Raw genomic sequence first — 25,863 nt, 5'->3', positions numbered from 1 at the left:
TCTAATATAATTATATTTTTGCCTATAAAAATATACAAAATTTTATTTTGAGATTCATGTTAAAAATATTTTTTTTATTAAATTTAATGTGTAACAATATTTATTTTATTAAATTTAATTTAATATCAAAATTAAAAATAAATAAATAAATTAACTCTAAAAAAATTAATAAACAGTGATAATATATTTTTTTAAATCTAATCAACTAATTAATTACCAAACTAAATCTCAATTTTCTAAATATACGTAAAATTATCAGTATTTTTTTTTTGCCTTAAAAAATTAGTTGAGATAAAAAAATATTATTTATCTATTAATTAATATTTTTTATTTTAAAATTATATAATATTTTTTAATTTTATTTCTTAAATAATCTTGCTTGTAATAATTATTTTGGATTAAAAAGTATTTTATGTCATAAATATTATAACAAATAAAATTTCTAATTGAATATGAGATAATTAATATTTAAAAATTATAATGGATAGTAGAATAATTATTTAGAAGCATACAAGTTAATTTTGATATATTAAAATATGTATATTTTTTTTACATAGTCATTTGATTATATTTATTTTTTTAGATAATTATTTACATGATGAATGTAAAATGTATTTTTTAATTACAATACATAATTAAATAGATGCATAAATTCTTTAATCTAACAGTATATTAAAATTAAATTAAAAATATATAAAAATTTATTATTTTAAAAAAAAGAGAGTAATATAATTGTAAATTAAATTTTTATTATTTGATATAAACATATTTTTCATATATAGGTTTATTTTTTTATGGTATAGTTTTAAATTATAAAAGCTAGTATATTAATAAGTGCTAACGTGCTAGTTGATTTAGTTTTTTATTAGTAAATGTATATAAAAATAAATAAAAATAAAATTAATTAGAATGATAAATTATCTATAATTTAATTAAAATCTTTTAAATTCAAATTTTAAAAATAAAATAATATTTTTTATAAATTATATATAATAAATAGTATTTTAAGAATAAAAGTGTTTACTAACTCTTTTTAATTTTTATATCTCTATTATATTTTAATATAATTAATAATATTCAACAAAATTTATTTTAGAATATATATTTTTGGCTCCACTCTTCAAATTTTTTAGGTGCGACAATATATATATATATATATATATATATATATATATATATATATATATATATATATATATATATCTTTGGTGTTGAGCATTGTGCATCTTATATAAACACTAAAGATTATATCAAAATTAGGTTGGTGAAAAGAGAAATATGAAGGAACATTGCAATTTATTGTGATTAGATATCTCCCTTCGTGATTATACAAAGATGAGTTGAGTTTTTTTTCAAAAGAAAAGGGATGGCCAAAAGTGGTCAACGGCCACGCTTTTATGAGGGTGGCGATTAATTACAGATTTAGCCACGTTTTTTTTTGTTACACTTAAAAAGCGTGGCAAAAAGGGTCTATGGCCACGCTTTTATTAGAGTGGCAATTGATTCGAGATGTAGCCACGTTTTTTTTTGTCACGCTTAAAAAGCGTGGCTATAGAGAGAAACAGGCACGCTTTTAAAGCGGCGATAGAATTTTATTATAGTGACGTTTTAAAAACGTGGCCGTTTCTTGTAATTTTTTTGGCACGCTTCAAAAGCGTGGCCAAAAGGTTTCAAAAGAAAAAAAAAAAATTTTGGCGTGTATGAGTGAGAACGGACTAAAAACCCTTGTTCCCCCATTCCCCTAACCCTAATTCACGCAGCAGCAGCGCCTCGCTCTCTCGCTCGTTTTCTTCGTTGGAGCACTCCTCCTCCATCCTTCTCACGCAGACACTCAGGACGGCAGCAGCGGTGGTGAGTTCGTCGTCCCTCTCATGGCGCCTTCGCGAGTCCCATCTACGGCGTTGCCTTGCTCTTCTCCCGCTTTTTCTTCTTCTCCTTCTCCTTCTTCTCCTTCTTCGCCGTTGCGTCTTCGTCTTCCCAAGCCACCTATTCCCGCCTCACTTTCCGGTGTTGCTGCCGTTTCCGCTTCCGCTACGTTACCAAACGGCACCGTTTTGAAGTGGAAGAGGCATTTAGGATTCCGCCCACACCCTCTGCTGCGGCGTCGCGTGATGTTGTGGAGGAGGAGCGTGATGCCTTCTCAGTTTATTGCAAGAGAGGGAGGAGGGAGTACATGGAAGATCGCTAGTCTGATGCTGATAACCTACGCGAACAACAAAAACTGGTAACAAAATTTTACTTTCTTTTTAATTTGTTGCTAGAATTTTTTAATTTGTTCTTTTTAATTTTCTAACGCTAATTAGTTTTTGACGTAATTTAGATTATAGATTACGTTATTATCATGCTTTAGATTGGAAGTATGAAAATTAATTTTTAATGTTCTTCAATCTGGTGTGCTGAAGGATATATGTGCGTTTAATAATTCTTATGAAGTGAAAAATTAGAAAAGGAATTAGTCTTTTGATCGTTATGCAGATGATGGCATGGCGATTATGATGCCATTTCAATGCCCTGAGGTGGAGTTGCTGGGTTTTACCACCATTTTTGGTAATGTTGCTACCACAGATGCCATCCAGAATGCTTTGTCTTTGGTATGTGTCGCTTCCAGTTTTTCCATGATAATAACACCTTTTTTTAATGTTTCTTGAACATGTTCTTGATTTGTGTTTTCACTACGCAAAAAGGATAGTGTGAGATCGCAGGCCGTCAAAATCTTCCTGTTGCAGAGGGTTCCCCTGAGCCATTGAAGGTAACTATTTAATATTTAGTTTGACCTTGTTCAATGTTTGGTCAAATTAAGTTTTAGAATTGTTGCAGCAGGTTTGATATATTTTTGTCTAGCAGCAACACACACTTATATATTATATTGGCTCACTGATTCTTGCTTGATTCACTTGTCAACACGAGTTTATGTATCAAGATAGTTGATTAAGTAATAAAGAATAAAGTCTTACTTATTATATTGGCTCACTGATTCTTGCTTGATTCACTTATATATTATATTGGCTCACTGATTATATTGAGTTTTTCTTGAAATGTTAACACACTCTTATTATATTGGCTCACTTATAATTAGAGTTTGGCCGGTTCATCATTTTTCTTTTAGCAGTGATCATGGATGAAACTCCTTTCCTGTCATGGCAAAGCCTTGCTCATGCATTATATTTGAATCCTTGTTCTGCAGTCAGCTTACTGTTAATTTTTCAGCCAACTTCTATGAGAATTAGTTGCAGGTTTTGAAAGATGAATATAGTTAGGTTCTATTAGGCTATTGGCTCATCTATGAGCAATATATTTCCAACCTTTATTCATTATGTAATTCTTCAAATTTACTAAGTATGTTAGTTGCCAGTCTATATATCATCTTATCAACAGAAATATGTGGTCTATATTTTGTCTTCACTTTCGTGTGTTTCACATATCTTATATGCTATCTCATGGTTGTTTTTTATTTTATTACAGCCTGCTGCAGAATATTTAAATAGGAAAAGTTTGGAGAGAAACACAATTGCTGAGAAATTAGATAGCTTGATTGAGCTGACTTTTTTGCATCTTGAGTCCTGTTGTCTGAGGTTGTCTGAGGTATTTTTCAGACATTGCATATATTTGCTTTGATTACTTTGTACTATATACTTAACTTCTATATGTTCATTAAATTCTTAATTAGGTATTTGATGTTCTAGTGAGATCATTTCAAAGGACTATTTTGAATAACTACAAGTCAAAATTCACCCAAGTACTCTCTCTCTCTCTCTTCTCCGAGAACGATGAAGATTCGAGCCCTAAATTCAGGGAGCGAAGCGGGGTTCTCCATTTGTTCCGGAGCTCGTCTCAATCCTCGATCCCAAGCCCTAGCTTTCGCTCTTCTCTTGTCTTCATTCTCACCGTTCCCAATCACCTCTCCTTTGATGACCTCATTCCCTGGTGCGGGCCTCACCTCCATCTCCACCGCCTCCTCTTCATCAGGTACCATTTCTTCTCCGCAAACGTTTGTTGCTTTCTTTGCATATTTCTTTCATTGAAATCCCATTCGTGATTTAACATGTGTAGTTACTATGCTATAATATTAGAAGCAATGAAACTATTTTAGAAGCTAACAATATAAATGTTGTGAACTAAGTTGAAAAAATATGCTGTAATGAGATAGATAGATTTCCCAAAAGTTTCAATATTTCATTGTCTTTTTCTTTTCAGATTTTTCCCTAACACACAAACACCATCTGGAAGCTGATCAAGACCAGAATTTTTCTTCATATTGTTGAGAAGATTTTGTGGTGTGATTTTTTTTTGAATTTGTTCTCCAAGTTTGGGTCTGATTTGTTCTGAATTTAATTAAAACATGTTCTGATTATTGTTGCTTTGTTCTCTTTGTTTGTTTTTTATTTATTCTAATTTTAATTGAAACATGTTCTGATTATTGCTGATTTGTTATCCTTATTTGGTTCTGATTTTAATTGTGCAAATTTTGACCTGTTTTAGAGATTTATTTGTTCTTTATCAAATTATGGATTTGGTCGGTTTTGATTTGGTGTAACATGATCAGCTTTACCGCTTCCTTTGAGGAGGACCGGCAGCAATTTCAATGTCGTGATATTGAAGGGCAAGGTTTGTTTTTTTCTCTCTTATCTTTCTCAGTGGTAAGATAGGAATTCTTTCGAGTTTTGAGTACTTATACTCTCCACTGGCTCTCTTTGGTAAGAAGAAGCTCCTCCTTCAAAGAAAGCTGCTACTGCTGTCACTCCTGCCAATGATGAACTCGCCAAGTGGTATGGTAAGTGGTTGCCCCTATCTTCACATCCTTTCTTTTTTTGTTCTTTACCATATCCCAGTAAGCACCCACTTCTCCATGCTTCTAAATTCCAATTACTTGAACTAAATGCATCATTGTTTGATTACTTAGATTTAATTTTCATGTTTTGCGTCCTTCTAAATCTGAATCTGTTCTTGAATGGGAAACAAAAATAAAGGGCATGTATGCAGGGACAAGTAGAGGAATCAAGAATTCACAATGCAGTTTCTTAGGTGCAACTAAGGTAAAATTTCTGGGGCACTCCATGCTACCTGCCAGGGTGACAAGATCCTGGTAGCTAACAGAGGCGAAATCCCGATTCGTGCTATTCGCACTGCTCATGAATTGGGAATACCTTGTGTGGCTGTGTACTCAACCATAGACAAGGATGCACTTCATGTCAAATTGGCTGATGAATCCGTCTGCATTGGCCTTTGAATATCTTGTAAATTCAAAGATGAAATTATACCAGTTTCTACCAAGGTAAGTTCTAACTTCCAATGTAAGTTTCATTGCAGATTTTGAAATGTTATAGTACTATTGTACTAAACTATTAATGGATTTTTCTGTAGATTGTGGATCCAAAAACTGGAGAGGAGAAGCAAATTATAGTTTTGGCTGATGATGGTATCCGGCCTAACTCAACTTTGATGGATCTAGCAAAGCTAAAGCCTGCATTCCAGAAAGATGGTTCAACAACAGCATGTGCTGAAGAAATCTGTTAATGGTAATTCAATGGTTCCTTTTGCCTTTTTTTGTTTCTTTTTTGCAAAAGGAAAAAAAGCACTAAGCTTGCTTGCCAATGGGGTTATTCCTTGTTTCTTCATTGTTATGTCTTTGGTCGGTGATTGTCAGCATTTTCATTATTATGTTCTGTGAAAAGGAAATGAAATCATTTTGTTGATGTTGGTGTTATATTTTTCAGCTCCACCAAACATTGCTGGGAATCATTCTGAGAAGGGGATATTGAGCTCGGTCATGTACTTGTTGGGCACAAGGTTGTAAGAAAAATATAAAATACAGAAAATGAGGGACCCTGACGTGATCTTGAGACCCCAGAACTGCTATTAATTTTTCATTGCTTTTGTAATTATACATGCGTTTTGCTTAGTTAGTGAATTTCGGCTGGATAGGAGGTTGAAGGGTTTTTTGTTACTGAAAAAACCTGGAAAGTTTTGTATAAGGATTAATGTATAAAATAATTATACCAAAAATTGTCACTAATTACTGTTTAATTTATCTTGTAATAAAAATTGCATATTATATTTATAGGTTTGGTAATAAAAAAGGATTGAAAATAAAAAAAAAAAGATTTTTTTTTTAAATTTGACAAGGCTATTGCCACGCTTTTAAAGCGTGGCCGTATCTCTTGCTATCGCCACGCTTTAAAAGCGTGGCCGCATCTCCCGCTATCCCCACGCTTTAAAAGCGTGGCCGCATCTCCCGCTATCCCACGCTTTAAAAGCGTGGCCGTATCTCTCTATGGCCACGCTTTAAAAGCGTGGCTGTAACTCTCGCATATGGCCACGCTTTTTAAGCGGGGCAATTTGCAAAAGCGTGGCGATAGGTCACCAAAAGCGTGGCGATAGAGCAACCGCCACCCTTTGATAGGCCACCCTTTCAAAAGCGTGGCGATAGCTCAAAAAGCGTGGCAAAAAGCTATCGCCACGCTTTTTTCAGCTTTTCGCCACACTTTAAAAGCGTGGCAATAGAGCTGTTTTCTTGTAGTGGATAAAGATGAATATTTGTACACCCTATTAACTCCTATTTTATAAATAAGACAATAAATGTATCTATAGCTATAAAAATGGAAAACACATTATTAAATATGGAAAAAATGTGCCCCTATAAATAATATCACTTTCATCATTCAGTGCACTTGTGCATGCAAAAGGAACTATATCAGAAGAAAATAATGAATCACCAACAAACATTATAAATAAGCAAACTGAAAAAAAAAAAAAAAAAAAAAAAAAAAAAAAAGAAACTCACAACATTGATATCAATGAATATATAAAAAATCTGATCGAGATCCAAGTTATCCACGGTAACAGTTTCATCGAATAATCTCCTGAAAAAAAATAAAAAAAAAATGAAAAAGTCAAATAAACAGCAAAAGATGAACTGTATGGATAATAACCACAGAGAATAAAACATGGGGTAAAAAGACAATACCTGCCAAAATCACCGAAGCATGGAGTAAAAACCTTGGAAAAAATGGAAGGAGCCATTTGATGTATGTATTAAGTTGGAAGAAAAAAGACGATTTACTGGTATGGAAAGGATAAAAGGTAGTAAGGAAGTTGTAGTGAAATATATAGTGAAACTGTAGAATAAGAATCATACTAGACACAGCGGTGATGAGGGCCTCTCTACATCTTATATACAAGGATAAATCACACATATAAACTAGATGTAGTTCAAAATTACATCATTCTACCAGAAGCACAGTTTTATGTAATTCGAATCAGCCTCATTCAAATTTTCCATTCCAACACTAATTCGAATCAGACCAATTCGAATTACTAGAGATACACACAAATCGAATTGGTCAGATTTATGTAATTTCAAAGCAGCATGAGTTGATTTATGGATGCATGTAAAGTCCCTAATAATTCGAAACAAGCTGTTTCGATTTATCCCTGATTTTGTTCTTATATAATTCGAATCAGACTGATTCGAATTACTATGCATTGAGCTATATACAAATTCAAACCTAAGTTGATAAATTTGTCCATAAAATTTATGGAACCACCTTAATTGTAACTTACAGGAAGAACAGTACATTCTTCAATATTGTTTGTGTCATAGATAATTATCTTAAGTGCAAGTTCTGCAGCATCCTGCTCTGGTTCTTTTCGATGTGAATATGTGAGCCTCGACTTGAACTCCCTTCCATTCACCACTACTGTCGACCTGAACTTCGGTGCATGCGCAAATCCTTCGTTGTCTGTTCGATAAACGGGATATGGAAAACCAGATTTCTGAAGATACTCTTGTAATTTGTTTTTGTGCATCACTACTACTTATATGCCTGAAGAAAAATATAAAAAGTTACAAGGGCTAAAGGAATATAACTGAAGTTTTCCATGTAGAACTCAGAAACATTACTTATTAGCTTATCAGTTCAAAATAAATCATAAAAAATAAAAAAAGGAAGTGAATACATTTCCATATATTAGTGAGGAATTAGTCAAGTCCTCTCCTTAGCAATTAATGTACAAGAGTTGTCTATGGCTTCGTTCATGAGAACTCATGCATCATGAAATTGGAAATTTTTTTCTCAAATCATTATCCTTTACATCAGAAGTTTAGAATACACTGATGTTAAATTAGAAAAAATTAAATAAAACAAATAAAGAAAAACACAACCTTCTACTGAGCTTATTAACTAGGACTTTTTGTTTCCCAGCAGAAGAGTTGTAACATTTCATTGTTTCAAAATATTAAAACTTCCCATACAGGAATATGGATTATAAATTATATGCACGTTTCTTAAAATTTTTCAAGAAAGGAAAAGAGAAAATGATAAAAAGGATAGTTCACCTTTCTCCCTGAACTCTTGAGTGGTTCAAGCTATCAGTTTGTTTTCAGTTTTCACCCCACACTTTCTTGGCCTTGATTATTATTGTTATTATTATTATCACTTACAAGAAAACTGCTCTTTTCTTATTCACTCTATTTCTTCTTGTCTATGACTCTGTTGTTGTCTGAACAGTCAAACTTTGACCAAACACCACATGTAATGATTAAAGAAGCCAAAGCTGAAGAATGTTCTGCATGATCTGATCGTACCAAAAAAAAATGATGGTCATGATTATGGATAGACCATCCAACGGTTCATTTTTAGTTATTATTAAAACTTTATTTTCAGCCTACTACAAAAAAACAAACTAAACTTTAAGCACCAAATTAGTGTTAGACACCTGGACAAAAAAAAAAGCATCCAATTGTTGAGAGGACACAAGTTTAGATGTACAAAACTACAAAATAAAAACAAGGCAAGAGAAATATCGATGCAGAAATATATCTGCTTTGAAATACTTAGGTGGCCAAACCACACACTCATTTAAGAAGGTCAAAATCCAGTGAAAAGCAAATCTTGGCAATCTCCATAGAGAAGTCATTGATCAACAAGCAAACTAACAATAAAATTTGAAGTTGGGAAACCATAACCGAAATATTAACACACTCATATTTTAGAACCACATATTTTTCATAATAATGTAATTTTCCTTATACAGAATGCCATGGATTTGCAAATGTTTATATAACACTCTTTTGTTTTTCTTAGTTTGTAGCATGATAATAGTTATCTACATGATCTCATAGGATAACAGTAAAGAACAATTAATTACTATAAAGAGATCTTAAACACTAAACTGTAAGCTACAACTAGGAATATCCTCTAAAAGAATCAATAAAGCATAGTGGAATTAAAAAGGATGATAGCAATTGCAAAAATTGAAAGTTCAAAATTAACTGAATAAAAATGAGAAAATCAAGACATCAGTGGTATTGATGTTATGACATTGCCAAAGTTCTCTGACCCAACAGATACAGAATTTACAGAACTATGATACATATTCAGCAACAATAGAGATGTGATTTCAATTTGAGTTGATGTATCTTACTTTCTTTCATCCATTCAATAAGCCTCTAGCAATCATTTTCCGAAGAAGTTTCTCCGCCATGTCATTCTCACCTTTTCCAAACAAAGCACGAATAACGATTTCAAAAGTCATAGCATTTGGTAAGCAATTGTTGTCTTCCATTTCCGACAGCAGGGCCAATGCTTCTTTAGATAAGCCCTCTTTGCAGAGCCCATTGATCATAATAGTATATGTCCTCACATTTGGACGATAGCTTTTAATGGAAAGATCTTGAAAAATCTCTTTTGCATCTGTAAGTCTTCCACCTTTGCATAGGCCATCAATAAGTATATTATACGTGCATATATCTGGATCAACGCCACTCTCTTTCATTTGATTAAATAACATAAGTGCCTTGTCAACTTGTTTGATATTGAACATCCCATCCAACAAGGAATTGTAAGTGATTACATTAGCAGGTTGACCTTTATTATGCATCTCAACAAGAAGCTTTGAAGCACAAGAGATTCTCCTTGATTTTCCCAAGCCATCAATTAGAATATTGTAAGTTACCGCTGTTAGGAACCAAGTTCTTGCGACGCATCTCTTCAAAGAGATTCAAGGCATCATCAATCAATTTACTTTTGCACAAGCCATTAATAACAATACTGTAACTTTGGATATCAGGAGCCATTCCTATCTGGGCCATTGTGTCAAATATACATTTTGCCTTGTTTAATTCGTTAACCAAGCAATACCCATCCATTAAACAATTATAAGTAACCACATCTGTTTTCACACCATCTTTTGTCATCACAGCCAACACACTCTTAGCATCTTTGATATTTCCTTCCTTACATAGTCCATCAATCAAAGTATTATAGGTACGAACATTTGGAGTAATGTTTTTCAGCATCATATGATTTAGTAAATCAATGGCTTCCTGAAGTTGTCCCGCAAGGCACAATCCATAAATTAGAGTGTTGTACGTGATAACATTGGGAGAGATTCCCTTAGCAAGCATTTCAGAGTATAAATGAAAAGCATCACTTACAAGTGTAACCTTGCAGAGGCTATCAATAATTGCGCTGTACATGACGACATCAGGAGCAATCCCATACTGTGGGATCTTTCTCAACAGTTGAATAGCAGCAGATGTGTGTCCGGTCTTACAGAGTCCATTAATCAAGATCCCATAAGTGACTTGGTCGAATTGAAATCCATGAGCCAACACTCTGTCATGAAAGTGCAGTGCTTTTTCAACATTACCGCATAGACAGAGACCTTTAACGAGTGTATTCAACGTTATGGTATCAGGCTGAAAACCCATCCTGAAAATCTTGGCCAATGTAGAGAAAGCGGGAGTGATCCGACCCATGCCACAGCAACAATTGATTAAAATATTCAGAGTAACTATGCTGGGCGCAATTCCCCTGGCTTGAAATTGCTGAAAAAGGGAAATGGCGGTGGGGAAATGGTGCGTCTTGGCAAGAGACCCCAAAATCTGGTTAAATTGGATGATGGATGGAGTGCAACGCATAGAGAGCATGCGAGTGAAGGAATCAACAGCTTCATCAACATGGCGAGGGGATGTGAGCTGAGAATGAGAGTGAAGGTGTGACATTGAACATGAACAGGAAGGAAAGCGAAAAGGGAAAACATAGGGCACAATATGAAGAGAGAAGCTGAACCTGGAGAATGATGCTGCACGCAACATGTTTGTGTAAAATAAAATCCGATCAAATGAGAAGGAGTTGGAAGAGAAAAGAGTGAATTCAATGGTGGAAACAATCACTGTCATGAAACAAAGGTTGAGACTTGATAGTTGAAAGTTGAAACCAAAGCAAAGAACCATGTTAATGAAATTGGAGATAATTTTGTATTTTTTGTTGTCTGAATGGTCAATGGAAAAAGAAGGTTAAGGAGGTGGTGATTTTTCTTATTGGACTATTGTGTCTAACTCATTCTAAGTAAAAGCTAATTTTATAAAATATGTTAAAATTAAATTGTATTTTAAATTCAAAAATTTAATTAAATTCTTGAGTAATCAGAAGGATAAAAAATAGTAAAATATAATTTTTTTTTCAAGAGCCACTAAATTAAAAAAAAAAACATAATATTCTTATAAATATATAAATAGATTAAGATTATGACTGATTATATATAAAGTATAAATTAGTATAATTTATATGTTGTAAAATGTTTTCTTAATTAAATGTGAAAAATGTTAGAAAATTATCAAAATTTATTATTTTTTATTATTAATTAATTATTAATTTAAAAGTATGGAATGAAGTATATTATTAAATTATTAAACTATAAAAATTAGACTAAATAAATTAAATTAATAGTTAAATAAAGTAATATAGAAAATTAAGAACAAAGTTGGTTACTTATTTAGAGAAGAAAATGAAAATGAGCTGAATGAAAATCATAATTATTTTTTCACACTAATGACAAATACAACTGTTATATATACACATGATTCAGAGCCTGACTGTTCTAAAATATAACCAAGAAGAGCAAGCTTTAACTAACTAACCAAAACACAAAACTAATTAAACAAAAATCTATTAGTTATAGACTCATAAGTCATAACTAAACTAACTAACTTTGGACTATCTTTTAATAGAGTATATTTTGTTTCTAAGAGCCCTAATGTTATATGGGCAAGAATGGCAATGCATGGAAGGTAATATTTTACTCTCTATTAATTTTTTTTTTTTTTTTAATTTTTATTCTTGTGGCACTTTGTCTGATGTATATTCGATTTGGATTGTCAATTAATTTAAAAATATATCCAGGCTCAAAATTTTGAAATTGATATCACTATTTATTTCCTTTGCTTTATCTATTGATATTTGATATGATAAAAATATTTTGGAAATTGATGTCACTATTTGTTTCCTTGTTAAATAATTGAAGTTGTAAATACATATTTTAAAATATAAGGCACTATGCAATATTTATATGTTTGCTACTATAACAAAAATGCACCTTTTTAAGAAAATTTTTACGAATTTTTGGTAGAGTGGATTGGAGAAAAATAGATTTATCTGTTTGCTATTATTCTTTTGAGGAAATTAAAAATAAAATAAAATAAATATAAAGTTATTAATATATGATGAAATTTGAAAAACAAAAATGATTTAATTATTATTTTTAACAAAATTAAAGGTAGCAATAACAAAACTAATATAAGGTTGACTTATTATTTTTTTTAAAAAAAATTGTATTATATATTAAATTATTTTAAGGGTAAAACATCTAAATAAACCATTACTCAATAGTCCCAAAATAAAAAAACGTCACGTAGATGCCTCGATACATATATTTATATAAATCGAATTGATTTAATTTAAAACTTATAAACTTATAAATTTATATACATTTTAAATACTTTTTTTATAATAAAAATTAATATTTATTTATTAAATTTAATAATTACTATAGGACAAATGACTTGAATAAACCCAATGCATTTTAATATGTCCTGAATGTCCCAAACCAAAAAATGCAACATCAAAGTCTTAAAGAAGATTTCTATATAGCCTAACACGTAGTAAATCGAATCCAATTAATTCGAATTAAGTGAAAAAGGAACTTGAATGAAAATCGAATCAAATCAATTCGAATTACGTTCATGGTAAGAAATTGAATAAATCGAATTTAGTGAATTCGATTTTTAAATACATGTAAATCGAATTAACACGGTTCGATTTAGTCAACGGAATTCAAGCCCAACGAAAATCGAAATCAGTTGATTCAATTTGATGATTTTGTAAATCGAAGTTACTTGTTTCGATTTACATGTACTTGGGGTTGAGCATAATTCGAATCTAGTTGGTTCGATTTGCTTGAAATTCTATAGAATAACTTCTCCACCCGTTTCACGCCATGCAGTCCTAGTCTCTGGAGTATAGTATTTTTAAACTCAGCGAAACTGGTCGAAGGTTTGAGAAAAACACTCATCGGGTCCTTGTCAGTGAACTTAATTCCTGATCGCGTTTTCTTCTTAATTGACCCTCTATAGTGCACAAAAGCTTCAAAACTCTCATCACTAGCCATTTTGAATCTCACTCTTCTATAAAATTTCGTGTATAAGCTCGTTTTTATATACTCCATTGCTTTGTAAATCAAAACATTTAGTTTCGATTTACCCTAACATTGGTGCATGTGTAAATCGAATTTAATCCATTCGATTTACGTTCGTTTATAAATCGAATCTATTACATTCGATTTAGGTTCATCTGTAAATCGAAGCCATTTGTTTTGATTTAGTAGGAGAACGTCAAATTGAATTGATTTGATTCGATTACATTTTAACTGCGTTTTTTACTTAATTCGAATCAATTAGATTCGATTTACTACGTGTTACGCTAAATCAAATTCACTCAATTCGATTTATATAGAAATGTGGTTTGGGACTTTAACATTACATTTTTTGGTTTGGGACATTCAGGACATATTAAAATACATTAGGTTTAATCAAGTCATTTGTCCATTACTATACATACATTAATAAAAATTGTATGGAGCAATGAAAAAAATAATAAAATTTATATACAAAGATTACTAAATCTTAAACTCTTAAATCACATACCCTAAACCATTGATAATAATTATTAAAATATACATAGATTAATAAAGATTGTATGCAATACTTTAAAAAAATCATGAAAATTATATACAAAAATTATTAAACCCTAAGTCATACACCCTACACCATAACCTCTAAACCCTCAAATATAAGTTGAAATTTATATATAATAATTAATAAACCCTAAACCATATATCCTAAATCATAAACCATATTACATAAATAATTGGTAATAATTATTAACTATACATACAAGAATAAAAATTATATGGAGTGATGAAAAAAATAATAAAATTTATATACAAAGATTACTAAACCCTAAATGGCTAACCTTAAACCATTAATAATAATTACTAATACATATAAATTAATAAAAATTATATGCAACACATAAAAAATAATAAAAATTATATACAAAAATTACTAAATTCTAAATCCTATACTCTAAACACTAAATTCTAAATTCTAAACCCGTAATTATATGTTCAAATTTATATGAAACAATTAATAAATCCTAAACCCTAAATCCTATTACATAAATAATTGGTAATAATTACTAAACTATACATACATTAATAAAAATTGCATGGAGTGATGAGAAAAAAATAATAAAATTTATATACAAAGATTACTAAACCCAACACCCTAAATTGCAAATTGTAAATCATTGATAATAATTACTAAAATATAGATAGATTAATAAAAATTGTATGCAACATGAGGAAAAAATAAAAATTATATACAAAAATTACTAAACCCTAAATCTTCAACTATAAGATGAAATTTATATATAAATATTAATAAATTCTAAATTCTAAATCCTACACCCTAAATCATAAACTCCAAATCATAAACCCTAAATCTCAAACCCTAAATTCCAAACCCCAAAATCTAAACCTTAAATCGCAAATTCTAAACCATTGATAATAATTACTAAAATATACATAGATTATTAAGAATTGTATGCAACAATAAGAAAAAATAATGAAATTTATATACAAAAATTACTAAACCCTAAATTCTATCGTCTAAATTCTCAAATGTAAGTTGAAATTTATATACAATAATTAATAAATTCTAAACCCTAAATCATAAATCCTATTACATAAATAATTGATAATAATTACTAAACTATACATACATTAATAAAAATTGTATGGAGCGATGAAAAAATAATAAAATTTATATACAAAGATTGCTAAATCGTAAACTCTAAATCGTAAACTCAAAATCATTGATAATAATTTTTAAAATAAACATAGATTAATAAAAATTGTATGCAACACTGAAAAAGAATAATAATAAAAATTATATACAAAATTTACTAAATCCTAAAGCCTAATCCCTCAAATATAAGTTGAAATTTATATACAACAATTAATAAACGCTAAACTCTAAACCTAAACCATAAACCCTAAACAATAAATCATATTACAAAAATAATTGGTAATAATTACTAAACTATACATACATTAATAAAAATTGTATGGAGCGATGGGAAAAAATAATAAAATTTAGGGTAAATTATTAAAATAAAATATTTGAATATCAAATTTACCGAAATACAACTTTTACAGTTTAGATACGAAAATGTAATTTTCTACAAAATTATGTAAATCACTGAAGGGGTTCTACGATTTTCAAATACACAGAATCTGCTAATGGGATTCAACGGTTTACGTTAAGGAAGCATTTGGTTGGCCAGAAATCGTGGTAGGGGTTCCAGGATTTCTGTGAGGATGAAAAATAGGCATAAACCGTGGAAGGGTTCCATGGTTTTCTTTTTTTTTTTTTTTTATGAACTAAAAACTAATAAGAAATAATAATATACATGAAGAAGTAGAACACTAAAAAAAATAATATAAAAAATATTTATCATATAAATAAAATAAATACAATAAAAAATAAAAATATGAAAGAAAGTATTATACATTTTATAATGTCAAATAAAAAGAAAATATTCTATAATTTTTTTAGTATTGTTAGTACTCTTTAATTTAGTATCATTTTAGACTATAAATTTTTATTATTTATAAGTCTTTTGTTACTTATACTTAGTATATAATAGAAATGAAAATAAAGTACAGTAAAAAGTACAATAAAAACGAAAATAAATTTTATACAAACATAGTATATAATAATTACAACCAATAGCATATATCATATAAAAAAATTATAATAAGAAGTAAATAAAATTCATATAAATAAAACCAAATAAAAAAATAAAAAAATTTTATACACAACATAAATATAGTACAATAAAAGATAGAGAAAAAGAATTTATATAAACAAAAAATAATTAAAATATCATAAAAATTAATAAAAATAAAATTATATCAACAATAGTTGTCATATGAATAAAAAAATATAATAAAAATATAACATCAGAACACTAAAAAAATAATATTAGAATACTAAAAATATAATATAAAAAATATTTATCATATAAATAAAAAATATAATAAAAAATATAAAAATAAAAATATGAAAAAAAATACTAAAAATAATAAAAAAATTAAAATATTTATATTGGCAATGATTGAAATAAATCTAAAAAATTTTGATGAAAAAAAAAATTGGAACCAAGAACATACACAAAGAACTACTGTAAAAGTTATATGGTTACTTGCATTCTTTTTATAGAAGAAAATAAAGGGTAGAATTGATAGAAATAGAATAAATTTTTCACCTAATTTCTCAAAGATAATTAACCTTCCCCAACGTGAACGCAGACCCATAGTTGAAGACTTCTCCAGTATAAACCGCTGGAACCCTTCGTTTATGCACATTGCTATACACACAGAAACGTGGAACTCCTACCACGATTTTTTCACAAAATCCTTCACATGGAAACCGTGGAACCCCTACCACGGTTTCTTTGCAAATTCTTTTTGAACGTAAACCGGAGAACCGTACCACGGTTTACATGTATTTAGAAGCTGTGGGACCCATCAATGGTTTATATAGTTTTGTAAAAAGTTGTATTTTTTTATCCAAACTGCAAAAATTGTATTTTCATAATTTTGGAGTCCAAATATTTTATTTTAGTATTTTACCCTAAAATTTATATACAAAGATTACTAAACCCTAACTCTTAAATTATAAACTCTAAACCATTGATAATAATTACTAAAATATACATAAATTAATAAAAATGGTATGCAACACTGAAAAAAATAATAAAAATTATATAAAAAAATTACTAAATTCTAAATCTTACCCCCTAAATACTAAATTCTGAATCATAAACCCTCAACTATACGTTGAGATTTATATATAATAATTAATAAACCCTAAATTCTAAACCCTATTATATAAACAATTGATAATACTTACTAAACTATACATACATTAATAAAAATTGCATGGAGGGATGAGAAAAAATAATAAAATTTATATACAAAGATGACTAAACTTTACACCTTAAATGGCAAACCTTAAACCGTTCATAATAATTACTAAAATATACATAGATTAATAAAAAATTGTATGCAACATTGAGAAAAAAAAATGAAAATTATATACAAAAGTTACTAAATTTTAAACTCTAAACTCTCAATTATAAGTTAAAATTTATATACAAATATTAATAGATCATAAATCCTAGATTCTACATCTTAAACCATAAACCTTTAACCATCAATTATAAATTGAAATTTATATACGATTAACAAACCAAACCTTAAACATTAAATTCATAAACCTTTCCTAAATTCTAAATCTTAAATATTAAATTTTAGATCATAAATTATTGGTAAAATAAAATAAAAATATAAAAAAAGTAATAAACCCTAAATTCTAATCTTTATACCCTAAACTTAAATGATTGTTAATTGAGATACAAAAATATAAAAAATTAATAAACCGTAACCCCTAAAATTTAACTGATTGATAATTGAGAAAAATTGACTAAAAAATATTAGATTATTAAGAGTTGTATAGATGAGTAAAATAATAGAATTTATAGGTAGATAATAAAGAACAATATAAGAAACACATGTTCGGCAGAAGGATGAGAGTAGGGTCAGTAGACACAGGAAAAGCGATATCAGAATAGGTTGATAGATGTATAGATGTATTATATGTATGAGCCATTGGGATAGATTGATTGATGGATGTATGTATGTACTAGCGTTTAATGAGTGGTAAGTAAAGGAACGTGAAAGGGAATAAGAAGAAGGGAAAGCAGGAAACGACACGTGGGGAAAGGGGAACTTAATTTTATAGGATACTATTGTAAAACCCGCGCTACACACGAGTTTCCTTTAATCAATTGGAATAAAGTTTAAATTTAATAATTATGTCTCCAAAATTCAAAAAATTGATCATATAAAGGATAAAATAATATAATATTAATACAATTGAATCACAATAAAAAATTAATTATAAAACTATTAATTAGGATTGGTTAGATAAAAGGTCCAACACATTAATTAAATTTTTTTAATTACATCTAATTTCAAATAGATAATACATGCTAAATTGATAACTTCTTATTAAAAGAACAACACATTTTAACTCTTATTATTATTTGAATACTATTTTTACAAAATAATGATTCAATTCGAAATGATTCACAACTTTCCTACAAAAATCATAATTTTTGACTTTTTGTAGATAATAATGACTATACTTAACAAAAAATTTAAGCTTGAACAAAGATAATTAAATGTATATGAATATATACAAATTTAAACTTTTTATAAAGAAATAACTCAATTTAAAGTATTTTAAAATTGACAAAATATGATTTTCAAAATATGACAATTGAAAAGATTTCTCAGCAAGAAAAATGACAATTACCAATTTTTCTCACAAACCATTTTAGCTTTTCAGATTTCACATATGAACCAAATTTCTTACCCTTGTCTTGTATCCTCTATGAACACACAAATACACATATATTTGTCCAATACTATACACTCCCACTTAATGATGAATAATATCATCACCATTTAAAATCATACATACTTAATAGAAATTCAATAGTATTCAAATTACCAAATTTTTACAATTACTTTCAAATCATAATTACACATTAAAAGCAAAAAGAAAAAAAAGTCTTAGCCAAAAAGATGGAAGAAAAAAAGAGATGAGACAGGAATAGAAACCATAATAGATGACATAGCATAATCAGGAGCCTACACAAAATAATCGAATTTGGTAATTCCAACCTTCACAATCATTAATCTCAGGAAAAACAATTGACAAGAATTAAGTGTGCTAAATCAAAGTCTCTATTTCTAACTTGCAGCATTAAGATACAATCTGGTTCCAAATGTAGGTCACTATAACCACACTAATTGAACTCTTAAACGAAGATATGGAATCCAGGTGCACAAAAAGTAAGCTGGGGAGGAATTTACCCTAAGTTGTCTTTCTTTTAGCCATGGATCTAGCTTTTAAAGGCACAGAGATAACTCCAAGTGAGCTAGGAGGCACAGAACTCGCTGTAACCTGTAGCCACCCTTACCGTCGCTTATTTAATAGCAACTCCACCGCTGCAACTACATCACCGACCAAAATACATCACATAGACTGTAGATTTATCAAACGTGCAAGAATATACAGTTAGATTAGAGGAAATTGGAACTCACACGATCAGAGAATGTAAAAAATACCAAATAATTCTGACTGCGCAAATTCGAAGATATAGTGAACAATATACCGTGTAAGTATCACGTCTCCAATAATGAGAGGATTTCAGAGGAGGAACCTTTGACCCGAATTAGACGATATACTGATATAGTGACAAAATGTTTTCTCTTTATTTGTATTTTGAATGCTTCATATACCTGACAAAAAAAAAAGTTGAGCATAAGAGATAGTGTGAATGGTTTTGAACTGATTTGAAAGGAAATGGAGATAAAATTTACGCCCAATGTTGTGGTTCAAAATTCAACTTATTTTGTTAGAATGTCACTTGTCATACAATAAGGACCACCACTTGTCAATCAATTAATCATGTATTGCTCTCCTATTATATATATAGAGAGATAGAGAGTTTGTAAACCCCATTTGTCTAGTATTTCCCGCGCTTCGCACGAGCTGCTCATATGATCCATTGTATATATATCAGTCATGTTACCTTGTTCATATGTGCTGCTCATCTGGGTACTAATAAGAACATTTTTATTGGAGAAAGGTGTAGATAAAAAAAACAGAACAGCCTTTATGAAAGAAGAATTACAAAATCAAGAACAACTCAACATAAATAAATAATAACAAACCTCACCATAAATATAGTGTAAATAATTGAGTAAAGTTAGTATTAAAAATTAACATATGCTAAGTAAAACATTTTTAGTATAGTTCAACTGAATTTGATCTTACTTTTTAGTTTTTACTCTTCGTCTTTTAGACTTGAGCTCATATTCCAAGCTTCAACTCTATAAAAATGCAAAACTTAAACATGCTAATAATGTTAAAGAAGTTTATTGTATTTTTCATGATTGCAAATCCTTTGCTTACTATATTAAATGACTATTCATAGTTTAATATTCTATGGGGTATTGTATTACTTTCCACCTGTTATATAATAATGCATTAAATCCACTTCAGTAACTGGAACACACAGTAACATCATTCATATTTCCGAATTTTCCATCATTGCTTAGCTCTCTATACTTCACTGGGAAGTTGCTCAGCTCCAATGTATCTGAAAATAATATCACAAAAATAGTATCTTGTAAACGCTGTTTCTTTTTTTTTTCTTGTATAGTTCCCATTTAACTTTTTTGTAACTATTAAATAATCATTTGAGTTAACTATCTAATATCACAAAAATTCACAGAAAACAAAAAATACCCGATCAAATTCAAAATGTTATTATGCAATTATTATACGACTTATGAATTGATGATAAGTTACATTTATATTATTTCATCTAATGGCCAATCTCAAATAAATAGAAATAAGCTAATCAAGCACACTAAATAATGAGTAGTCTAAGATTAGTGCAAATCAAAGTAAAATAACTAATAAATTTTGATGTAGGCACTAACCTTGGTCTCTTACTCAACGATTGTCTCGGAGAGTAAATCAGCTCTAGATTTTTCCTATGTTAATATGCAAAACTCATGCCTTAATCTTAGTTTGCAGAATTAAACTTCAAAATCATCAAAAGCACTATTCACATATGCAATTTAAAGCTTGCAATAAAAGAATTTAAAACCCCTAAAATACTAAATAGATATCCTTTTATTTTGGAAAGCCTCACATATATTGAAACTAAATAAAGTAACACACTAACACCTCATTTAACTTCCTAAAGAAGACACCTTAAATTATTTACAATTCTCATTAGTTATTTCTTTAATTCTAAAGCCACTTCATTCGTTTAAAAGAAAAAATAAATTATGGTAGATTAACCAATATTTTAGAATTCCGGACAAATTATAATCAATAAAGAACAAATTCAAAAGATTGAAAATCGATCAGCTATACTAATTTTAAATTTCTTCTAATTCAACAAACTGCTGAAATTAAACTATAAATAACAAAGACTTCAACCAACCATTCTTAGTTCAGAGAATTGTCTCTCCAGATTGCATTTCTCATTCAACATCTGCAGTTCCTACATCCAAATAAAATCATTTAATTTCATGGAGTTAAATTTAGATACATATTTGATATCTGTATATTCCATACATTCATACAGGCAATATCAACTTGTTCCCAAAGGGAGAAGATCTCCTCCTCCTGAACCCTGGCTCGCCTGAAGTCCCTGCAAAAAGAGAGTTAAGTATAGGAAAGTATTGTGTAGTATCTTGTAGCAAACTTTTGAAACTATGTATCAGAAAAAAAACATATATATCATATTTCATTACCATAATGTCAAGGTCCTGCACATGATTGAATGCATCATTGTTTCTTAGCCTAGAATACCATTTTAAAATTGTGCCTATAATGCATGCACCAACAAACTTATAACGTCTTAACTTAAATATATAGCACATTTCAACATAAAAGTAAAAATACTGCATGCATCCAAAGAAAGAAAAAGCATATGTAAGCTAGAATTTCCTCAACAAAGACACATTACCATCACATGAATGAAGAGAGAACTTTTTGTTTAGAAAAGAAGAAAAAACTTTTGACATGTATAGAAATATTAAAACTAAATTGGGATAAAATATCCCTTCAAATATGGAAGAGTAAAGCCATGATATATAGGGCTAAACCCTGTAAGAATGCATCTCAATCCCTTTAAATATCAGTTAGAAGAACACCATTGGTCAGAGCATGTGCAGCATCAAAAGTATGCCAAATAAGTAATGTTATTCCCAAAAATGTCAAAAAGAAACTTTGCTTCCTTACATGAATGAAAACCTCTAAAATTAAAAATCTGGTACCAATAATATTCCTTGCAATTTTAGCTGACAATCCAGAACTGTAAGCATAAAGGATGTCATCAATACCTGTAAATCATCAAACCAAAGAAAATCCAGAACAGTAATTGCAAAGGATATGGGTTGCATCCACGACAAAAAAATTTAGAAAAACACACTACACAAATCAGATTAATAAAACAAAAGGAAAAGAACGAAAATTTAAATTCTTATACTGATAAACATGATGATAGTAATTTGAATTTTTTTTAACACAATCCAAACAGTCTACCATAAAAAAATTCACTTCTTAGGTGATTTTACCTATGATCATTTGAAAGGAAAAAAAAATTAAACCTACAATTAATTACTGAAAATAAAACTAATTTATGATAATCTTTCATTTTTGGACTTTATTATTAACCCACTCATTGACGCAATCTAAGGATGTTTCTTTGCTTCTTCTGTAGATAACCCTAGGACAGTAGTGTCAACTTACTGCAGTTGTAAAGAAACATGTTAGAAGTTTGAGGTTTTTGATACCATTAACATACCAATTTCTTCGGATCAGATCCCTTTGACTTTTCTACAAACTATAGAATCCGTCCTATTTTATCAATTTTCATCAGCCCCTAGTATGATGCACGACTGCAGGAAAGACAGCAACATTCAACTCCAAATGCGAAAAAAGTATAACAAAAAAAAGGGAAATTTATGGTTCTGCGGATCCAACAGTTTTATTCTTACATCAGTTTTATTCTAACATCATGTTGGGACTTTTATATCAGGCAAGATACTTTATTAAGAATAGTATTACAAAAATTTTAGTATTACAAATACTGTACATTGATCATGTTGGGGCTTTTATATATATAGTCTGCTTTCTATTTTATTGATGGTATAATGCGTAATACTAAAATTCTATTTGAAGACCATTTTTTCCATTAACTAAATACCAAAATTTTGATATTTGTAATAAAGCAGTTTCAAATGGTGCAGTAACTTAACAAAGGATCCACTTGAAGCATATATTTGATCATAAGATAGCAAAACTACTTTGATTGCTTTAGAGATATGATGAATGAATTTTACAACTTCAAACACATTTTTAAGAAGTCATTCATATGCACTCCCACTAACCTGCACTTTTTCCTTCCTTTGTACCTCTAATACTCTTAGTTGTGCAAAGTTAATTATGAACAACTGATTTAAAATTCTATCCTAAATCAACAATAACCTTCATTAGCTGTTATGGATAGAGTTTCATTCTTGGTACTGGTCACAGATTCAATAAGAGATTCCTAACAAATAGACAAAAGTTGAACAAATGGCTATCAAAAAGTCAAAATCATAATTTTAAATTTATTAGATTGGGCTATATTACCACTCCAAAATTGATAGACTGATATTTTATACATAAAGCAACCTGTGTATAGCAGAAACTTTTTATTTGACGCAACTATTCAATCTATCAATTATTTGGAAAATGCTTCTCTTCTGAGCTCAAAGTATAACCAATAATGCACTGTCTCATGTCCCATTTTGCAGCTACTTACTATATACTAAAAACCTTAGATAAAAGATATCAACAGTTTCAACTTCTCTCGAGTCTCAAATATTCAAAATTACTCACTCTACACTTCTTACTTCAATGCTAGTGGAAACTCTAAATCAGTTAATAATAACAATGTAGCAACTAATACTGGTCCGTGTCTACACAAATCCAAATCCCCTTAATTGAATTTATTCCTACTTTAAATTGCAGGTTGGAATTTGGGTAATGGCTTAAGCTTCATACTAACATAATTGTATCCAGATTTATAAATCCCCAAACAGTGCCCTTTTATGCAACATCTATTGAAAAATGCAAGCAAAACTATTGTAAAATAGTTCCCTTTCAAAATATCACCGCAATTTAATATATAATGGGCAATTAGATAGACATATGATTTTAAGGTTCAAAAAGATGCATATGATTTTAAACTAATCAAACTTTAAAAAATAACACTGAAATTATCATCCCTAATATAATGTCAAAAAATCAATGAAAATATTTGCCATACCCTGAGTTGTGAGGTGCCTTCCATAAATGTTTAAGCTGTGCAGGTTTCGCTGCTGAAGGTACAATTCCACAATTTGTTCCAATCTTTCCAATTCTGTCCTCTTCAAGCTCTTCTTCTCCGAGGCCTTCATGGCTTCACACCTCCGCCATGGTGGGGGTGTAGTCCCCGCTTCCGTCCTGCACCACCACCACATGTGTCTCTGTCTCATTCACTTTCCCTGCCAAAAGCCTCCCATCCGGCGCCGTCACTCACTCTCGAAACCCGAGTAAGCTCCGGCACCGGTTCACTGGCGCATGAAACTTCGAAATCAGTCCTAAGATCTTCGTCGCAATCACCAAAAAGAAAAGAAGCAGCAGATTAAATACAAATAAATGATTTTTTTTAATTTTAAAAGAATTACCTCCGCGACAGCACCGATGGCAGGAGATCTCCATTCTATTCACCGGTGTCGTCAACTTGCTGCCAGCTGCTACTGTTTCACTGACGGTAGCAACATCACTTACCACTGTCGCTATTCTTCCTCTTCAATGCTGCATCAACAGCTACCGATATTATTCTTCATCTTTGCTGTGTTTACTTTCTCAATCAGAGAGCGATAGAGTGTGAGTAAGAGAGAGGAGAAAGAGAAAACACAAAATATCAACACTTAATTATATATTACATTATAGATTTAAAATTCAAATATTCCGCCCAACCAATTTATCTCAACACTTTGATATCAAAGTCAAGTGCCACTTGTCACATAATGAAACCTAACACTTGTCAGCTAACCAGCCATGTACTGCTCTCCTATTATATATAGAACTAGTGTACAACCCGGGCTACGCCCGGGACAAATGTTATTTTATTATAAAAATTTATTGATACTAAACTATTAATATTAATAGTTATTATTTTTAACTTAAAAAAAGTTTTCATATATAAAAATTTATTATGTAGTGTACAAAACTATTTTATTCTATATTTATAAAAGTTAAAATAATTTTGTTATTTTTTATTTATATTAGTAAACTTCACTTAAATATAAAAGTCTGTGTTTGAGTATTTAAATAAATATGGTTACATAGTTCCTGTTATACTATCTAAAAAAAGTAAAACTTTAATCAAAATAGTTTATATTCTAATCACACAAACAACAAATATAATAAATTGTATATCATTTTAAAGAGGTTTCTATTTTAATGATGAAAGAAAAATAATTATATTAATTAAAATATAAATACATAAAAAATATTACTTATATACTAAATATTTTTTATACCTGTACAACAATATATTTATAATTAATTAATCACATAATTAAATTATTTTTAATTAACAAAACAAAGAAAATATATGTATAATTGTTAAGAAAATACTGGTGTCAAAATAGTATTTATTATAAAGATGTATATATATTGAAAATAACAAAAATTAATCACTTAAATTATTTTTTTTAATATTTATTACTAATAAATTCATAAATATATCTTGTTTTTTATTGTAATAT

At 29.5% G+C, this 25,863-nt stretch overlaps 3 protein-coding genes and 1 pseudogene across 37 annotated transcripts; 1 reads left to right on the top strand and 3 right to left on the bottom strand.

Moving 5' to 3' along the window:
* Nucleotides 1–1,720: 1,720 nt before the first annotated feature.
* LOC107644235 (uncharacterized) lies at nucleotides 1,721–6,024 on the top strand. 5 transcript variants are annotated; one of them, XM_021102834.2, is made up of 10 exons: nucleotides 1,727–2,224; nucleotides 2,476–2,591; nucleotides 2,690–2,749; nucleotides 3,463–3,582; nucleotides 3,668–3,966; nucleotides 4,544–4,605; nucleotides 4,703–4,771; nucleotides 4,981–5,272; nucleotides 5,362–5,516; nucleotides 5,715–6,024. In XM_021102834.2, exons 2-8 carry the CDS (start codon nucleotides 2,484–2,486, stop codon nucleotides 5,085–5,087), a joined length of 825 nt encoding a protein of 274 aa, XP_020958493.1. In that variant the 5' UTR covers nucleotides 1,727–2,224; nucleotides 2,476–2,483; the 3' UTR covers nucleotides 5,088–5,272; nucleotides 5,362–5,516; nucleotides 5,715–6,024. The 5 variants fall into 5 exon arrangements, with proteins under 5 accessions (XP_020958494.1, XP_020958493.1, XP_016203534.1 ...); XM_016348048.3 differs by having other exon boundaries at nucleotides 4,968–5,272; XM_021102833.2 differs by having other exon boundaries at nucleotides 4,700–4,771.
* Nucleotides 6,025–6,722: 698 nt separating this feature from the next.
* LOC110262554 (double-stranded RNA-binding protein 3-like) lies at nucleotides 6,723–7,806 on the bottom strand. Its single transcript, XM_088487350.1, has 4 exons — nucleotides 7,561–7,806; nucleotides 6,965–6,996; nucleotides 6,782–6,860; nucleotides 6,723–6,737 (listed from the first exon to the last, which is right to left on the bottom strand). The coding sequence occupies exons 1-4, from the start codon at nucleotides 7,804–7,806 to the stop codon at nucleotides 6,723–6,725; spliced, it is 372 nt and encodes a 123-aa protein (XP_088343476.1).
* A 664-nt stretch (nucleotides 7,807–8,470) lies between these two features.
* Nucleotides 8,471–11,251, bottom strand: LOC148566056 (uncharacterized; annotated as a pseudogene). Its single transcript, XR_015883462.1, has 2 exons — nucleotides 9,424–11,251; nucleotides 8,471–8,574 (listed from the first exon to the last, which is right to left on the bottom strand). The product of XR_015883462.1 is annotated as an uncharacterized LOC148566056 (transcript).
* A 7,832-nt stretch (nucleotides 11,252–19,083) lies between these two features.
* On the bottom strand, nucleotides 19,084–25,022 carry LOC107644234 (uncharacterized). Of its 30 annotated transcripts, none has more exons than XR_002347252.2 (7): nucleotides 24,775–25,022; nucleotides 24,375–24,660; nucleotides 22,336–22,401; nucleotides 21,640–21,707; nucleotides 21,498–21,557; nucleotides 19,579–19,776; nucleotides 19,088–19,488 (listed from the first exon to the last, which is right to left on the bottom strand). XR_002347252.2 is itself a non-coding variant. In XM_021102826.2 (7 exons), exons 2-6 carry the CDS (start codon nucleotides 24,580–24,582, stop codon nucleotides 19,660–19,662), a joined length of 519 nt encoding a protein of 172 aa, XP_020958485.1. In that variant the 5' UTR covers nucleotides 24,583–24,660; nucleotides 24,775–25,022; the 3' UTR covers nucleotides 19,089–19,519; nucleotides 19,650–19,659. The 30 variants fall into 30 exon arrangements, 6 of the variants coding, with proteins under 6 accessions (XP_020958491.1, XP_020958488.1, XP_020958485.1 ...); XM_021102826.2 differs by having other exon boundaries at nucleotides 19,089–19,519; nucleotides 19,650–19,776; XM_021102827.2 differs by having other exon boundaries at nucleotides 19,089–19,488; nucleotides 19,650–19,776.
* Between the last annotated feature and the right edge of the window lie 841 nt (nucleotides 25,023–25,863).

This window comes from Arachis ipaensis, chromosome B5, assembly GCF_059453495.1.
Source record: "Arachis ipaensis isolate K30076 ecotype BB chromosome B5, ASM5945349v1, whole genome shotgun sequence".
NCBI lineage: Eukaryota > Viridiplantae > Streptophyta > Magnoliopsida > Fabales > Fabaceae > Arachis > Arachis ipaensis.
This window is presented reverse-complemented; position numbering and strand designations above follow the sequence as displayed.

What these genes read in the sequence shown, in the direction of transcription:
- LOC110262554 (XM_088487350.1), bottom strand. Translation starts at nt 7,806, where the DNA reads ATGCACAAAAACAAATTACAAGAGTATCTTCAGAAATCTGGTTTTCCA. An exon ending in AAGAATGTACTGTTCTTCCT is followed by an intron (nt 6,997 to 7,560) that starts GTAAGTTACAAT and finishes ATTTTTTCCAAG; the next exon opens with GTTTTTACTCCATGCTTCGG. An exon ending in TGCTTCGGTGATTTTGGCAG is followed by an intron (nt 6,861 to 6,964) that starts GTATTGTCTTTT and finishes ATTTTTTTTCAG; the next exon opens with GAGATTATTCGATGAAACTG.
- LOC107644234 (XM_021102825.2), bottom strand. Translation starts at nt 24,582, where the DNA reads ATGAGACAGAGACACATGTGGTGGTGGTGCAGGACGGAAGCGGGGACT. An exon ending in AAGGCACCTCACAACTCAGG is followed by an intron (nt 22,402 to 24,374) that starts GTATGGCAAATA and finishes GATGATTTACAG; the next exon opens with GTATTGATGACATCCTTTAT. An exon ending in AATTCTCTGAACTAAGAATG is followed by an intron (nt 19,777 to 21,497) that starts GTTGGTTGAAGT and finishes TTTTTTTGTCAG; the next exon opens with GTATATGAAGCATTCAAAAT.
- LOC107644235 (XM_021102833.2), top strand. Translation starts at nt 2,484, where the DNA reads ATGGCGATTATGATGCCATTTCAATGCCCTGAGGTGGAGTTGCTGGGT. An exon ending in GTTGTCTGAGGTTGTCTGAG is followed by an intron (nt 3,583 to 3,667) that starts GTATTTTTCAGA and finishes ATTCTTAATTAG; the next exon opens with GTATTTGATGTTCTAGTGAG. An exon ending in TGAACTCGCCAAGTGGTATG is followed by an intron (nt 4,772 to 4,980) that starts GTAAGTGGTTGC and finishes GCATGTATGCAG; the next exon opens with GGACAAGTAGAGGAATCAAG.